Source organism: Rhineura floridana, chromosome 4 (assembly GCF_030035675.1).
Source record: "Rhineura floridana isolate rRhiFlo1 chromosome 4, rRhiFlo1.hap2, whole genome shotgun sequence".
Taxonomy (NCBI): domain Eukaryota; kingdom Metazoa; phylum Chordata; class Lepidosauria; order Squamata; family Rhineuridae; genus Rhineura; species Rhineura floridana.
Window position 1 is genome coordinate 104,560,043 of NC_084483.1, and position 18,101 is coordinate 104,578,143.

Sequence of the window (18,101 nt, forward strand, 5' to 3'; positions counted from 1 at the left end):
CAGGTCTTGTTGGACTACAACTATCGTCATTCCTGATGCTGGCTGGGACTGAGAGGAGTTGCAGTCCAATAACATCATGGAAGTACTACATTGGTTACCCCTACTTTAGATTATGGCACTTGTGGGGAAAGTTGACTGATCAAATATGTCACATATTTAAAACAGACAACTTGCAATCCACAAACAGGTTTCTGGAAGTTAATTTCATTAATGATCCAAAACTATACCGACTTCCTATAGTTAGTTTGGACCTATAAAGACAAATAATTCTTTTTTTATTTTGAGAAGTTTCACAGTATGTTCTACTCTGCCAATAAAGCATCATCAACTAGAATATGATGTGCATATGTGCTTGAATACATGGAGATACATTTCATTGGGTCAATGCTAATTTTAAATTTGACAATGCTAAAAATGTGGCATATCTGCTTTGGGTGTCAATGTAACATCAAAGCCCTGCCAGGATAACGTCATTGGGCACAATCCACTGGCAAGTTCTTTTGCACAGATCCCTCTAAAATGAGTGAGAGCTATACAGAAGCACTACTACACTCTTGCACAGCTCTTGCATTTACTTCAGTCTGTTCAGAAATGTGCTCCATTTGCTTGTTTCCATGTTTTGTGATTTGCATTGGTAATAGCCAATGAAGTTGAGCAGGGGCTCAGAAAATGGGCAATAGAATGGCATTTTGACATGCATTTCATGAATGGGAAGGACATACAGTGCCACTTGCTGTGGCAGTTACCCTTCAGCTGTGGCTTATAGTCATAACCATAGGCTCTGAGTGTAAACAGCGCACTAGAACAACGGTGATGGAAAGTATAAAAGTTGTAAATGTAAAGAATACCAGAACCCCTTCTGATTCTTTGACTGATCTCCTGAAAATCATTTAAACCGGACAGCTGAAGCAAGTAACCAGTATATCATCTTTTCCAGGATTTTTTTAATGATAGTTGAGTTTGCATGCGGAGTGCTCCTTTCTGATATGCAGATATTGTGGATGATTATGCTTCTTCTGGGTTTTCTTTTTTCCTCATCTCCACAAAGCCTTTTCCCTTTTGTGTCATGTCTTTTAGACTGTAAAGCCACATCCAAACCCTGGATGGGCAGCAGCAAGGTTTAACGAAGCAGCAGGGCCACTGCAACATATGCAGCCCATGCTGGCCAGAGCAAAGAGTGGTGGAGGCAAATTGCTGCACCTTATTGGGTCCGATGCTATCATGTGCCAGCGTCCGGGCCAGCCTGGAATCCAGCAAATCCTGGGCCAGTTCTGAGATTCCTGTTTCAGGTCTTTCTGTGAGCTGTAGCTGGCAGAATCCCACTGGTGGCACTTTAACCCACCCGCACATTTGGCGTGTGGAATTTGGACCTTCATGCTGGCAGACACCTCCGCCTATCCAACCCTCCACCCAATCTTTGTGCAAAGAGGGTTTGGATTGCAGTCGCCACCTCCGAGAGCAGGGGCTGCCTCATCCTTGACATTGGTAGGTCACTCTGGGCGCCGCTTTTTGGCTGTGGAGTGGGATAAAAATGCTTTAAATAAATAAATAGATTCAGAATCTACAAATGTACGTACACATTCAGGAGTCACAATATACTATGAAGAAGCACCGTTGAACAATACAAATTAAAACTTCATATCAAAAGATATAATCTCAGGTTACAAGCAAGTTCTTATCAGAGTGTGCACCAGAAGAAGTCAGGATATATTAACAGCCATTGTGGGTTTTTAAAAAGTTCCTTTAGAAAAATGCTGTATCAGATGGCTGGGGGGGAAATGTTGAAAAGAAAAATAATACAAAAGTGTACCAGACTTCTGGATGAATAATACAAAACTGTACCAGACTCCATATGCCCATATCTAACTACTGAAAATGTACAACTATTTCCTCAGTACTTAGCAGAGGTAAGTTGATTGTGTTATCACCAATTAGTATTGCAGTGAAGGATCTCTGTGCTTGTTTTCCAAATATTTAAGCTCTAACTGAATTGTCACAGACTATACTTTTTACATTTCATCGCCATTTAACTCCAACCTCTAAATTTCCCTTTACATTCATGTGCATGTATACTTGCCAACTAAGGATTACACTTCATACATTTGATGGAGTAGACAAGAAAGGTTATGCCATAATATATTAGTTTTTAAGTGCCACAAGATTCTTTATTACTTTTGCTGCAACAGACAGGAACATGGCAACCCCTCCGGAAATTAATTCCACCATTGTTTCTTCATGGATCAGCAACTTCACTTGCATGTAACTTAATATTCTACTTTTTTATACCACATGATGGCACTCATGGTACCTACAAAAATAAACAGAAAGTATAAGACAGACTCTATACAAAAAAATTGCTCTGTGGGGAAAAAGTCAAATTTTAAATATTATGTTGAGGTAACACAAAAGCAAAATAAAAACATGTACATATATTTGTTTATTTTGCATAATTTATTATGCTTGTGCTAGCCATGAGATGAAACAAGAAACTAAATGGAGCATCATCCCACCTCCTTGCTCAGCATGTGTTTGGATATCTCGGATTTCAGGAAGAAGAGCAAAATGTTTTCAAGCCGATTTCTGCAGTTGTAAAAGGAAGAAACATCTGTATGTGTTTTCTAAAGCTTTGGTTCTCAGGATGTTGTATTCTGTAGTTGCAAAATATACACACAGGCTAGTAAATACATCTGTATTCTGCAAGCACATTTCTGGCTAGAGTTAGAATCATAATCTGAGGCTGATTAAAGGGCATAAAGAGACAATTCACAGCCCATGTATTCTGTCCCATGTATGTGTTGTTATGTGTTGGACTGCTGGCTTCTATTATGGAGTAAACCTTATGCCTTTTGTTTTGACCATTAGGTGTAAATATTACAAACATGCCTTATAATCAGGAATTCTTAAAGTATCTAGTACATTCAAAACTGCCTTGTACCTAAAACAATAAAGAGCCTAGTGGTACCTTAAAGATTAACAAATTGATTATGGTGCATAAGCTTTCAAGGAATACAATCCACTTGATCAGATGCTCTTGTGGGTATATGCCATAATAAATTTCCAGAGGTTCCTTAGACCTAGTGTTACTCCATAAGTTCATTGACTACAGTGACTAAGAGTGGATCTCAAGCAAGAGTTGTTCCCACCTGGAAGTGCCAGGGGTTGAAGCTGGAATTTTTTGCATGTATTCTGCTCTTTGAGCCATAACCCTTTATCAAATTCTAGAGACGGTGTAAAAATCGCACTGAACTAGAATGATCTTGAATAAATATATATATCTCCATTCAGATCTGAAATATTATACTTTTATTAACTCATTCATAACTAGAACCCATCTGGAAAAAAACCGAATGGCTCAGAACAGCAGCTTCTGAGCTGGCCAAACTAACCAAATTCACAAGACATGTGACTAGATGGAACTGATGCAATAAACCAGGGGTTTGCAAACTGTGGTCTGTGGATCACCAATGGTCTGTGAGTTTCATTCAGGTGGTCCATAGCATGCCTGTAAAAATACAATTAAAAAATCATACAGCATCTAGCATAGCACATTACAATTGCTACAACAGGCAGAATTTAAGTGGTCCACCAAGTCCTTCAGCAATTTTCAAGTGGTCCATGGAGGAAAAGGTTTTGGATCCATTGCAGTAAGCCACAAAACTTCCACAGAAACCACATTCAGGCATCTGTTTCAGCCCATAAATCATGTTGTTGGAAAATAGCTCAGAATGGCAACTTCTGACCCAGTCAAATGAAACGTGTTCATATGTTATTTTGATAAGAATTGCAAATTAAGCAATAAACCTACATACAAAGAAAACTTACGATATCTGTTCTAGTCAATATTTCCAGAAAATTGCTAGGAATGGCAACTTTGTAACTTCCTACATAGATCCCATCTAGTACCATGTGACTGGCAAGTTTGGACAGCTGGGAAGTTCAGGACTGTTATGCCTTGTAGCACAATACAAGTCTACTCAGAAGTAGACACAAAAGTCAGTCTTATTCCCAGGTAAGTGTGTATTAGAGATGGGTGAGAAATTCTATTCAGTTTGCATTTCAAGCCGAATTTAGCAAATTTGCCCTTTCCAGAACAATGAGAACTGAAACAGCCACTCTTTGAAATTCGCACTTATTCACATTTTGCAATGCAGTTTGCAAGCCAATGTTTACAAAAATGCATGTGTTAGGGGAAAGTGTGCATAAAAATGAATATATGAATCAGGGCCGGCTCCAGGAATGCTGGGGCACTTGGGCATCAGCTTGCCCTGGCCACCGGCGTGTGTGTGTGTGCGTGCATGCACGCAGCCACCCCATCTGCTGTCTTTTACCATTGCCCTTAACAAAGATGGTGGCTGCGGTTTCCCTAAGGGGATGACGCCTCCGCTGCCATCTTTGTTGATGGCACGCGTGTGTGCTATGTGTGCGCAACTCTGCCATCAACTAAAATGGCGGCAGAGGCTTCAGTACCTTAGGGAAACCGCGGCCGCCATCTTCATTAAGGACAATGGTAAAAGACAGCAGACAGGTAGGTGGGGGCAGCGGATCGCGGAAGGGGAGCAGAGGGGTGGGTGAGGGGGGCCCTGTAGCTCCAGGGGCCACTGGGCCAGTGCCCCACCTGGCCACCCTTTAGAACCAGCCCTGATATGAATGAAAATAACATAAAATGCATTATATGATGAGAAATTGCTTGCAAAAATGTGTACAGCAATTAAAATTGCATACAAAATGTGTTTATTAGGTGAAATTTGCACTAAAATGCTGGAGAAATTTCATGAGGATTTTTTTTAAAAAATCAAACTGCTGCAGAAATTCAGAGAACTGAATTTAAGATTGGAAAAATGAGAAACTGAGTGAACTAAAATTGACAGATCTTTCCACCCCTACTATGTATAAGATTTAATCATGCCCAGAGGATATTCCTATTCCCCCCAATTTGAAGGAAAAAAAGGTAGAAATGTAGTTTTCAGAAAATTAACGGAACCAGGGGGTCTTGGAATACATGTGCACCAAATGTTATGTTTGTCCGTGGCGTGGAAGTCCTCTCCTAAGAATTTTAATGCTCCAAATTTGAAACCAGTCTATGCATTTTCTTTTTTATGTTTGTGCTAAGACCAAGAAAAATCAACTCATTTGAAATGTGGTGCTGGAGGAGAGCTTTGCGCATACCATGGACTGCGAAAAAGACAAATAATTGGGTGTTAGAACAAATTAAACCAGAACTGTCACTAGAAGCTAAAATGATGAAACTGAGGTTATCATACTTTGGACACATAATGAGAAAACATGATTCACTAGAAAAGACAATAATGCTGGGAAAAACAGCAGGGAGTAGAAAAAGAGGAAGGCCAAACAAGAGATGGATTGATTCCATAAAGGAAGCCACAGACCTGAACTTACAAGATCTGGACAGGGTGGTTCATGACAGATGCTCTTGGAGGTCGCTGACTCATAGGGTCGCCATAAGTCGTAATCGACTTGAAGGCACATAACAACAACAACAAGACCAAGAAGGCATCACTCCCTTTAGCCACTTTTGAAGGCACCAGACCCCTTAACTTATTATTAAGCTGGAGAACTGCGCACCGGGATAAAGATACCCCCCTCTCGCTTCGCTACACCCAAGGCGTGAGAAAGCGGATCGAAGGCCAACTTTTATGTTTCTCGGCCTCCCTGCTGGCCACGCCCCGTCTTCCTTTGCATCTCCGACTCTGAAGAAATCCCTCAGCTTCCCCCTCCGTGAAGGCCCGACAACCGTAACCGGAAGTACACTGGCTAGGGAGAACATCCGGCTGCCACTCTAGGCGATGGGGAAAAGGGGCGTTATCTATGGTGTTCGCGCGCTTTGTGATGTTTTATTGTGTCGCGGGGATTCGGTGGCCTCGAGACCCGGAACAGCTCTGTAGATAGAGGAGACGACGTAGAACGACGGCAGCAACCGGGTTGCGCGGGGGCGTGAGCCCATAGGATTCCGGTGAAGAGGAAGGAGGAGTGGAGAGGAAACACCGGCAAATCCAGCCGTTAGGTTGTGCGGCGATAACGGTCTTCGTGTCGCTATCCGTTCGTCGCCGAGCCGGGGTGAGGGATACGATGAAGGTGGGGGAGGGAAGGAGAAGAGAGGGGCCCGGGTGGGTTTTTCCTCCGTCTGCCTCATGTTCTCGGAAGGGAGCTAAACCCCGAAAGGAAGGAGGGATTTGTGCCTTTTAAAAAGCAAGCAAACCCTCACACTTGGATCTGTCAAAATCGCCCTGTTAATTTTACACTCTAAATTATTCTGGCTCGCTCCTTTCTCCACCCCTTTCGTCCGCTTTCCCCATCTTTTTCTTGCCTGCACACAATCGCTGAATGCAAAACACGATGCCCTCCTACTCCATGGGAAAGGGGGAAGAAGGGCAGGTAGCTAACTGAGTATCCCCCCTCCACAGACACTAGTTTGTTTCCTGGCAACCCTGATTGAGTCATATTAGCAAGGAGCCCTTAGGAACAAGGACCTGTTCTTACCACTGCCAACCGGTTTAAAAAGAGAATTGCCTTTTTAATGTGTTTCCCCCTGATTCTTCTACTAGCAAACTCCATGGTCCTGTGCCTTATAAGTAGTGCAGTGAAACTAGCCTATGTGCACAAAGAAAGTGGTTTCAGTTGTAGATGAGGTTGCACTCCAAGTAAAATGCTAGGCTAGCACTCTGGGGATGCTGATAGATCCAAGATTGTCACTGGAAAGGTCCAAATGGCACTGTGGTGTGCAGCACCCTTCGCACATTATGGTTAGTGCAACCCCTTCTGGATAAAGCTTGGCCATAGTTGCTATGCCCTGGTAACCTCTAGTCTGGATTAATTTGTTGTAGATAGGGCTGCCTTTGAAGAGTCTCAAAAACTTGAGTTAGTACAAAACACAGCTAATAGATTACTGATGGACTGGCTGCACAGACCCCATCCCACCAGTTTTGGGCACATTTCAGGGGCCTGGTTGTTATTTATAAAGTCCTAAATGGTTTGTGGCCTGGTTTTCTGAAGAACCTCCCCATAGCATCTGAACATCTGTCTAAACACTACAGTGTATATCAGAGGCTGGCATCTAAGGTTAGGTCACAAATGCCCAGAGGGAGGGCCTTTTCGGCCATGGAGCCTTACATGCCCTTCCTAAAGAAGCACTCCTCTAGGAATATATACAGTACCTCTGTGTTGAGGTATAGCACAAGACTGGGCATATCATATGATTCAGCTTTGCCTGCCCAGGTCTCAATGCAATACCAGCATAGGTTGGGGGGGAGGGTTGCAGTCATCCATAGAATTTCTATCTGTCTCATCAGGAAACCAATATGGCAGCTGGGTTGTGTACATGATGTTGGGCTGGAGAGACAGAACAGGTATCTCTGGTTTTCATGACAGAATGGATTGAGAACAAGGCAGTGGAAAGGGTGTGTGAGTGTCGCCCCACTGTCATAGATGGACAACTCCCTGGTGAGATTTGGTTTGATTGTGGCTGACTCCCCCTGCAGGGGTGGGGACCTGTTGGTTTCACACACCCCCCAAAAAAGACTTAGGGTATCTGAGGGATTCCTGAATGCTCTGGATTTTTCAACTCTTACTCTAGGGAATTTGTATTACTGGTGCTCCTGTCGAGGCCCTGATCTTGCTATGGGACAGTGAGATTAGCAGGGCTATTCAACACAATCATTCCAAAGTGCTCTCTGGCAATGGAGAGCTCCAAAGGCTCCTTGGTTTTCCAAGGACCTCCAGTCAATGAAGCAAGCCAGTAGATGGCTAGAGTGCAGGTAGTGCAAATCTTGCTACAAATACAACTACAAGGTAAAAGTGTGTACTTGTGCCTACATGCGGTGGTGGTGAAGATTCTCTGCCATCATTGTATCAATGAATCTCCCAGTAGAGTTGTTTTAACTGGTGAGCGGACTAGTTAATTCCAGTCTGGAAGTAGAAACTACTAACAGTAATGAAGCACTGAGGGCAAAGCCACTTGCATCCATTCCTAACTGGGCATCACAGTTGCTGCAATACCTGCAGAGGTCATTAAAGTGCTGTATGTTCAAAGTTTGTGGGGTCAGCTTCAGCTGTTGCAGCCTCAGGATGTGGTTAGGTCATTTGCAGGGGGTAAGCCAATGATGTTGTCTCTTGACCTGTGCCCACACTGGCTGGTAATAAGATTTACCAGGGAGGAACTCACTTAGAGGTTCTACTAAGGCCTTTTATGGAACAGAGTGGTGTCTGCTACGCTGAAAGAGGTGGTGGTGTGATAGCTCCCTAGGAAGACTCACCTTAACAGTTCGAGAACCTGCATACTAAAACAACCCTACAAATATTTGTTGGAACTAATGTCCATCTGTCGGAATGATGCAAAGTAGAAAGACAAGCAATTGGTCTTCCCATTTTAAATGAAATATACTGTGCTAACATTCGGTAACATAAATGGTCAAGAGAAACTGTTCTTTTGTCATGTGAGAAATACTGCTACCATTGGTTTTCATAAGTGATGAAGAATTTGCCTTTAGCTTTCCCATATACTCCTATTATCTTCTCCCACCAATGAAAGATTTGTGTAGAGAACTTTTCTCTCCAATCCCCTGCTGCCAGACTGGGTTTCATGCTAGGAACCGTGAGCTTGTTCTCTGGAACCTTGTAGAACAGAGGTGGCTATGTTTCTTCAGGCTGTGGGCCATGTTGACTCATGGCCATCCCTCTGGGAGCTGCATGTCAAAGTGGGTATACCCAAAATTAAATTCTTGGGTTTTTGAGTGAGTCACAAACCTTTGTGCATCAGAGAATCAAAACAGGGAATCTATGGGAGTACAGCCGCTGAAATTGATAGACTTGAGTAACCAAGTCCATCAGTTTCAATGGGTCACCTCTGAGTATGACTTAGTTGGATATCATCCTTAATTTTTTAAAAAAATCAATAGATCTTGGAGGGCAGCTATTGTTGGACACAAAAAGTTAAAAAACTTTTTTTTAAAAAAATTGGAAAATATTTGGCATCAAGCCACCAAAGTGGGGGACTGCAGGAGTGGTCAATTAAAAAAAACTTAATGACATATGGAGGATCTTTGGGTAAAAAAAAACTGTTTGGGGAAGGGGTCCTGGATACGTGCTATGGGTTAGAACAGGGGTTCCCAATCTGCTCTGCGAGCTTCATTCAGGTGGTCTACAGCATGTCTGTGAACACTTACAATTTATATTCTGTAGAACTATATGAAATTCAAATTGTAATACATTTAAATATATTAAAAATAAAAGCAGCCATAAAAAAATAAAATCACAGCACCTAGCACAGCACTTTACAATTGCAACAACAGGCAGAAAAAATCATTAAGTGGTCTGCCAAGACCCTTGGCAGCTTTCAGTTGGTCTTTGGGGGAGAAAGTTTGGGAACTAGAACCACTGGATTAGAAAATGCTGCATTTCTCATATGAAGTTCTGTGTTTTGAATCTTTATTAAAAACAGTGCTTATTTTCATCTTACTTTGTCATCTAGATTCAACAACTTAAAGATATTTCTTTCCATTTACAAATGTACTAGTTAGTGCTTAGGCAAGATGTTTATGGCTGAAGAACAGATGTTAGAAAGTGAACCAGAGATGGTTGGTAGGATGCCCTTCCTGATCTGCATTGTCTTTTAGGTTATTTGTACTTACAAGTAATTTAAGAGCTCATTGCTGGCTGTCATGAAACCCATAAGAATAAATATTTTTAGTAAAATCTGGTTGGCTAGTAGATTCTGTCCATTCCTAACTGAAGATATGCCATCCTAACTAATGTGCTTTTACTCCTCTCATCCATATTGCAGCTATGCAGTGTCCTATTTGCCAAGATCCTGTTTCCCAGATTTTTAATAATTTGTAAACAGTTTCTTATATCATGCTGAGAAACAATGGTTACGTAGTTTCTCTTTTAGGGGCTGTTCTGACTAGGAGCTGTAGAAGTTCATAAGAAAACAAAACCAGATTTAAGAGGCCTGGAGAAATGAAGTCAATGTGTTTTGGAGTGGAATAGAAACTGAAACAGCATTCCATTAGCCTTCTCATTGGCTAAAAAGTTGGGAGGATGTGTGAAAACATTGTATATAAGTTAAGGTGGAAAATGAGCCATAAGTTGGAGTTGAAAAATTGAAGAGAGAGAGAGAGCTGAAACAGTGTCAGAGAACTGAAGCATGAAGAAAGAAACTAGGAGAAGGGTGAAAACTGAACTGAGAGGTGCATATTGATAAGTACTGGCTTGATTAGAGAAACTGTCTTGTCTAGGTTTAGGTAGATGCATTTTCTTCTATTTATATTTGAGTTATGGACAATTGTTCAAATTCTGTTTTTTTTTTAAAGAAAAGACTATCTTTTCCAAACTTAACTTGTTACCCACAAAAACCATTAAGTGGAGACAGTTTGTTTGGTTTTAAACTTACCCTGCACCTAAGTGCCTTACCATTGTACCCAGTATAGAGAGTTGGATTAATTGGGTCAATTTGTTCCAGGAGTGTTAGGGCTTTTTAGTGGGGGGGGGGAGAGATCCATATGTTAGCAGTAGTGAAATTACGGAGGAGGGGCTTGTTTGCTTGCCTCCGTTCTCCCTCATGATGTAGGCTAAAACCAGCACCATCGTAACATATCTTATTCAAGAGTACAAAAGAAGCTTTAGTGCTAACGTGCAGAAAACAATTCTGCTGTATGCACTGTTTGGTCCCAAAAAAATGTAAAAAAGGAATGAAATGAGTTTTGCAGATGATGTCATTGTACAGCTGAAGCTTAGTCTCATTCGGCCACAGGGTCCCCACTGCAGGACTAAGCCTTGATGTGTTTGTTTTCTGCCAACAAACCACAATGGTTTGTTGACTTGTGAAGCTTGACTTGTTTTAACTGTGGTTTGGTGTTAGTCTGAGCATAACAGCCTTGCTTAACTATGGTTTGTTTGACCAAGCCACCTAAGATGCTTGCCAAACCATAGGGGTATGAGCAGTTGGAAAACAAAACAAACTTTGGAGAAAAATGCCATGGCTTGTTTGCTCATCTGTGAAATGACTTGCAGTTTGTTGAGAAAACTATGATTAAAACAAAACAAAAGGCATAGTTTTTTATGTGACTACCTCCACTGTATGTCTCTAGGAGACATGCTATGCTCTGGAAAGCATGTCTTTTAGGATATTGAGGCCTTAAGGACCTTTTCTAGATAACTGTTTGACCTGTATACCTTCTCTCCTCCACCCCAACAAAGGATGTGATCTTCATGGTGTCGTGTTGGAAATCTTGAGGTTTTATCTGAGTCACCCCAATGGATGCAGAGAGTGATGTTGCATTGGACATTTTAATCACAAATGTAGTCTGTGTCTTCCGAACAAGATGTCATTTAAACTTGCGAAAGATTGCATTAGAGGGAGCAAATGTAATATACAAGCGTGATGTTGGGGTAAGTGACTTAACATCTCAGTTTTGGTTAATTCACTACCTTCCACTGGTCATATTTTGTGTTGAGTTTCATTCTCTATGCAACAACATTTTTTGTATTTCAATGGTCTGAATTATAGATGCATTTTTTTCTTTAAAAGTTGCTGGGTATTATTATAGCCAATACCAAAATACTGAGGTTCAAGATCTCTGTTATGATGCCTTTCAGTAGGGAGATCTAAGAGGTTTTGTTGGTGTGTCTTGTGTTCATTTGTGCTTTTGTGTGAAGGTCATTTCAGTACTATAGATCAGCCTTTCCCAACCAGTGTGCCTCCAGATGTTGTTGGGCCACAACTCCCATCTTTCTTGACCATTGGCAATGCTGGCTGAGGCTGATGGGAGTTGTGGTCCAACAACATCTGGAGGGACACTGGTTGGGAAAGGCTGCTATAGATACAGCAGTTTTGAGGGAAGTATCATGTATTGACATACACAGCATATTGGACAGATCAGGGTGGGGGGAGGAGGATGAAAACCGATTTTGAAGAACTTTGAAGAAGACCTAAGGCTGCAATCCTATGCATGTCTCCTGAGAATAAAGTTGATTTAATTTAGTGGAATTTATTCCCAGGTAAATGTAATCTTGGTAAGTGTAGGATTGTAGCCTATGTACATGAAGTTTTTTCAGTGTGCTTTATATTAGCTTGGGAATTCAGTTATTAAAACATGGGAATAATTACATTAATAGGTTCTGGTCTGGGGAGTTAGGCAGCTACAGGCGGGCCCCGCTTATACAGCAGGTTCCATTCCGGACCACTGCTGTAAAGCGAAATCGCGGTAAAGCAGAACCCCATTGAGTATAATGGGGCGCATCGCGCAAAAATGCCACAAAATCGGCTTTGAAACGGGGAATGAAAGCCGCCGCATTAGCGGAACGCCGGGAAGCGGAGCACCAGGAAGCAGAGCCCTACTGTATTCCCATAGCTTTTACTTTGTTGACATTGATTACTTAAACAGTTATTCTGTATGCAAGCAAAACATGCATTACATTAGGAAATTTCTTGATTTAAAATGTTTTTTTCCTGACTGATTTCAGAAAGTATTAATGAAGCTTAGGAAACCCAGGATTACAGCAACAATTTGGTCCTCAGGAAAAGTAATTTGCACAGGAGCTACAAGGTATGTTTCATTTATTTCTTTTATATAAAATCTCTCTTTCACAGTCACTTGTGTGTTGTTGAATTTGAACCCTTACTTCCTTAACTTTTTAACCAGTAACTTATTTGTTTTCAACCTAGTGAAGAAGAAGCTAAATTTGGTGCCAGACGATTAGCCCGTAGTCTGCAGAAACTAGGTTTTCAGGTAATTCCTTCAATGATACCAATCTAGGGCTGGGTTCACTGGTAAATGGTGACATGTTTATGTCCTTAATTCAGAGAATGTCTGTTTAAACAGATCTGCTTCTAGAAAGCCAGCTGATTAGGCTTATTGCTGAGCAGATTTCCAACACTCTTCCCTTGTTTGTGGTGAGTGCCTGATTTAGCAAAAACCATGTTTGTGAGAGAGAAAACTCTCCTCCTTTCTACTTGTGAAAGAGGAAAGAGAAGTGGCTTCATTTCCTGCAAAAGCTCACCATGCTGCTGATGCCTTGTGTAAAACCCCCGTGTAAAGGGAAAAACAGGCCTTCTTTTTAAGGTGGCACTTTCTGAGAAAGTCCTGGTGGTTTCTCCTCCTTTATATCCTCCAATTTTTCTGTGGAATAAAGGAGGAGTTGTTTCCCATGAGCAGGGTTTTGCAGAAATGCCCAGAACCACTGCTGCAGAGAATGTGCAAAAAAGTTCTTTTTCATAGAAGGCAGAAGCAGCAACAAAAGCCTTGTCTCTTCTACAACAGTGATCTCCATATGCCACAGGACTTGGGAAAAGAAGAGGTTGGTGGTTACTATAGATGATGATGCATTAGTTTTAAAGATTGCTGTTCAGACAGTGTGCCTACAAAAGTGGCTTGCAACAATTTAAAATCATACCACAGAGTTAAAATCCATATCAGACAATCCACAGCATCTAGTGCTAGTAAAAATACAAAGTGCAGGTGGTGGTGGTGGGAATCCGCCAAAGACCTGGGCAACAATTAGTTTTTAACTGCTGGTGAAAACTCATAAGGGTGGCTACAGATCTTTGTGTGTATATGAGTGCGTGTGAGTGGGGTGGGGGAGAGTTTGACAGTTGGGTGGCTGCATACTGAATTCCAGGCAGATGCGGTACTGTCAAGACAGCATCTCCTCCAGTAAGCAAAGTCAAATTTTGTGGATCCCTGCTGACAGAGAAGCCATCCAGACAACCACGAAGCACAGAAAAGGTGAAAATTCATAGAGACATAGGATTCTGCCAGCATGCTAGTGCTACCCAGACTGCTTCAGAGTCAGAGACGCTTTTAGTGCTGTATGAAAATTCCATAACAGAGGCCCAGAGACCACTGGGAAGGTTTTCCCCATTGAATCTCTTCATTTGAATTGGCTTCACATAATTCATGCTATTTCCAATATTGCAGCAGATAACACTTTTTGAAATGCAATATGGGTGGTAACAATATAATAACGTGATTGACAAACATTTCTGCAAATAATGCTATTTAAAAGCTATGCTACTCTTGAGTTTGACAGTGGACATCGCTATATTTTCTTTTGGTCTAATTATCTTGTTGGTTAGCACAGCATATTGCTTCTTTGCCACCTCACAGTGTAGCATTAGCAGATGAATTTTCGTCTTCGAACTGAATTAAATGAGAAATTTAATTTCTCATTTAACTTCAACAGTAAAATTATTAATGGAGATCTATGCTATTTGAATATGAGATGAAAGTGATGGATTTGACATTCTTATATTGATCTAGTTTTGCAATAACATGAGGGGCATGTCTGCCTTGCATATAGAAATTAAGCAGAGTAGTCAAACTAATAAGAATACTTCCTGAAGGATATGTAGGGTTTTTAATAGGAAAAGGTATTCTTTTCCAAAGCCCTTTCTTCTGTACAAATTACATGGCTTGGCCTTAGTTCATGCACTGTCATTTTAGCTAATGAACATGGGGATAGGTGGCCTCATCTGTATGTTTTCAAATTCCGGAGAATGGAGAGGGTTTCTGACTAGCAATCTGGATACTTGATAGGTGTGGGCTTTGAGAACTGGCTTATTATCACTTCATTCTACATAGTTAGGAAAAAAAGAGTAAGGAGCCACTGCCACTGTTGCCCATTGCCAATCTGTCTTTTTTAAGAGCTACCTTTTTAAAAGCAGCAGTTCAGTTTTTCATTTGCTCTGGCAGCAGCCACATTTGCCTAGCTGAGCAAAGGAGAGATTGAACTGTTGTTTTAAAGAAATAGTTACAGTCCATCATCATTTTCTATAAAAAGATTTGTTTGAAACAAAGCAGCAGAGTAATTATAAGAATGATCATGATTACAACAATGACTTTAGAATATTTCCCAACGTTCAGTAGAACTGGTGATTCTTGACTGCCATTGCGGCAACTAGTATAAACAATGCAAAACCAACTAATTGAACTGATGTCAATAAATTTTAAGATAATTGGAAAATGACATCCTTTCTGAAAAGGTTCTTACAGTAATGGGCAAACTCCAGCCACAGTGAAGCACTTTTAGGTTTCATGTGCTTAATTCTCACTGCTGTTGAAACCAATTGGATTTAGGATGCTTAACTTTTGAATGATTGTGCCTAAAGCTTTAACCATCTAACCTATCATCATTGTATGCAATATTTCCCCTCCTTAAATTTTCAGGTAACTGAAAAGTATTAGTCTATTTTTGCAGAGCAAGGGGATTCACATATAAATACTGCTAGGCTGCAATCCCATACACATATACCTGGGAGTAAGTCCCATTGAACTCAGTGGAGTTTATTTCTGAGTAGACATGTATTGAATTGCAGCCTTAATTAGGGGTAATGGCACATGCAAAGAAATACCTTGTAGAACTGTCATAAAATTCTAGACATCTAGATTTTAGAAAGCCCTTATTTTGTTGTTTTTGTCCAAAGTTGTCTTACGCCGTGAACATTTTCTTTTCAAATTGGTGTCTAATATTTCCACTTATGTTCTTTTTCTTTCTAAAAGGTCATTTTTACAGATTTTAAAGTTGTCAATGTTTTAGCAGTATGCAACATGCCGTTTGAAATCAGATTGCCAGAATTCACAAAAAACAACAGACCCCATGCTAGGTATAGTAGATTTTGTATCTATTCTCTCTTTACCTTGCTTTCTTTCTTTGTAACTGAACTTTTGCTTTTCTGCTTCCTAGTTATGAACCGGAGCTTCATCCTGCGGTGTGCTACAGAATAAAATCTCTCAGAGCTACTTTACAGATTTTTTCAACAGGAAGTATCACAGTTACAGGTATTCACCTTTTTGTGAATCAGTAACTTTCTTTGTGTGGTTGCTCAGGTATATGTTTTTGTAGGAGATGAGGCCAGCATGGTGTATGGCTTCCTCCTAAAATGATACCTGTTTCGGTGTACCTGTACCATCTAACTTAGGTAATTACTATAGTAGATTAAAGTCTAGTAGATTCAACGAGAGTTGGATTCTGTTTTGCAGTTTCCAGTGTTTAGGATGAACTAACTCATTAGCAAATAGAATTACCATTCATTTAAACTGAGATTCTTGGATTTAAGCTGTGTCATCACAAAGCCAACAGGGCACTCAGAAACTTAACACCAAAAGTGTAACAAGTGGATCAAGGGTTGCACTGCTGCATCTGCGCTGTCCCAGGCAACTTATAATATAAAATGCAGAAAGCATTCTTTGGAAAATGAAAGTGTCTTTACTGGGTTTTGTGCTGCTGCCTCCTGTCTGGACTTCTGACCCCTCTATTCCCTGGTCTTCAATTTGAGAGGATTGGAGATCAGACCAGGATGGACATGGATGAGGTATGGCATGTACTGAATAAGTGTTTTCAGGTTAGTCTGAAGGTACTTGGTACTTCAATAGTATTAGTTAAGACTGCTACATTAAAATGGTGATTTTTAGAATATTGGTCCATTCAGGTTTAGTAAAAAAATTCAAAACACAATAACAATCAAGGAATTGGAGCCTTGGGGGTTGGGGTTTTGTGTGTGTGTGTATCCTTATGCTTTGTCTTGTCCTACCCTCAGGGCCAAATGTAAAGGCTGTCGCCACTGCAGTGGAACAAATCTATCCATTTGTGTTTGAAAGCAGGAAAGAAATGTTATAATTTGCCACTTCATGGTTAGGTGACCTAACCAAGCACCTTTTATAAGACTGCTGCAGATCGGACTAGAAGCAAAAAAGAAGGTTGGGGGGAAAAGGACAACTGGACCAACACAGCTGAGGAGGTGCAAACTCTTGGCCACAGTGATAAACTCCAGTCCCTTTTGGATATTACCCGGAACAGTGCTGTATTGTAAAAACAAACGTTTACAAGATAAGAAATTGCTGCTTTTTACAAGACATTCTATTTATTTCTGCAGTAATTTCTGTGTGTTCGTAAGCAGAATTGTCATGATATGCACTAACTTTGGAAACACTTCTTTAGGTTGAGCTTGTGTTTTTATTTGTGAATAGCCTTTACATTTTTGTATGCTGACTGTTGGGCACCAAAGAAGCTGTAGACGTTACCTTTTTCACCTGATAAATGTGCACAAATAAAAGTTTGCAAAACTTTTCTTCATACCTGTTCTGTTACATTCCTTCTCCCTTTTCTATTAACAACTGTATATAGGTAAATGACTACAGCAATGTTAGTGTAATTGTCTGCTCTTATTTTGTTCAAATTTTAGTGCGTGTGTAAAGTGATCAATAGCAGACTAGGCTGAAATGAATGAGAGATACATACGTGTTCCATGGGCAGAATTTGTTTTTTCTGCAATATATTTGTAACTAAATGCAGAATTTGGGGAATATTTTCCAGCCAGGATAAGCAAGAATGTACTCTGAATCAATAGTTTTTGGTTAAGAATGTGCTCAGTGAAGAGAGAAGCTTCTTTTCTAAAGTATTTAGCATTAGTCAAATCAGCTACCCTATATGCAGTTTAGTTGCAGGGTTGTTGTTTTTTTTAAACGACCTTGAACTACTGCTAGTGACTGATCTTAATTTTCAGAAGAAATTGTATTTTTTCATTGATGCAATCCTATGCTACTAAAGAACTGTCCACATATTTGCCAAATGTTGCTATAGTACTGTTAGGATTATTTTTTAAAAAAAATGCTAATCAAAGCATGAAAACTTGGCTTTGGCATGTAATCTTGGACTTGAAAAGCCCATATTAAATTTGAATATGGAGCAGATGAGTGGTATATCATAAGGCAAATGAAACTGCAACCCTTGCCATCTACAATAAATATTTAAAAATGTACCTGTTTCTCCCGTATCTAAGCCTTAAGAGGTAAACAATGTGGATATGAATACTACAGGTGCTGTGCATTCATCTCCCAGGTTTGCATTTCACACTGAAATAAACTCAGTGCAGTACTATAAATAAATCCTATTGAAAGCATGTCATTTTTTATTTTTGTGAAATGCTGCTAAATATAATGAGAATCTTCAAAGATGTGGGGAAAAGGATATAGAAAAATCAACTTGTTTGCAAGAGGGACAGAGGAAAAGATACTGGTAAAAAAGGGGGGAGACAATGCTAGCAAATCCTAAAAAGTTCTCTAAAAATGTGTTGCTGGAGGTAGGTGCAC

General features: G+C 40.5%; 1 protein-coding gene and 1 long non-coding RNA gene across 5 annotated transcripts; one reads left to right on the plus strand and one right to left on the minus strand.

Annotated features, from left to right (window-relative positions):
- Window positions 1-924: 924 nt before the first annotated feature.
- LOC133383351 (uncharacterized) lies at window positions 925-5,816 on the minus strand. 4 transcript variants are annotated; one of them, XR_009762266.1, is made up of 5 exons: window positions 5,398-5,816; window positions 3,387-3,502; window positions 2,511-2,648; window positions 2,173-2,308; window positions 925-1,513 (listed from the first exon to the last, which is right to left on the minus strand). It is a non-coding gene; the product is annotated as an uncharacterized LOC133383351 (long non-coding RNA). The 4 variants fall into 4 exon arrangements; XR_009762268.1 differs by having other exon boundaries at window positions 5,388-5,816; XR_009762267.1 differs by having other exon boundaries at window positions 5,584-5,815.
- On the plus strand, window positions 5,757-17,085 carry TBPL1 (TATA-box binding protein like 1). Its single transcript, XM_061623873.1, has 7 exons — window positions 5,757-6,075; window positions 11,212-11,403; window positions 12,478-12,560; window positions 12,680-12,743; window positions 15,513-15,616; window positions 15,697-15,791; window positions 16,550-17,085. Exons 2-7 carry the CDS (start codon window positions 11,269-11,271, stop codon window positions 16,627-16,629), a joined length of 561 nt encoding a protein of 186 aa, XP_061479857.1. The 5' UTR covers window positions 5,757-6,075; window positions 11,212-11,268; the 3' UTR covers window positions 16,630-17,085.
- The last annotated feature ends 1,016 nt before the right edge of the window (window positions 17,086-18,101 follow it).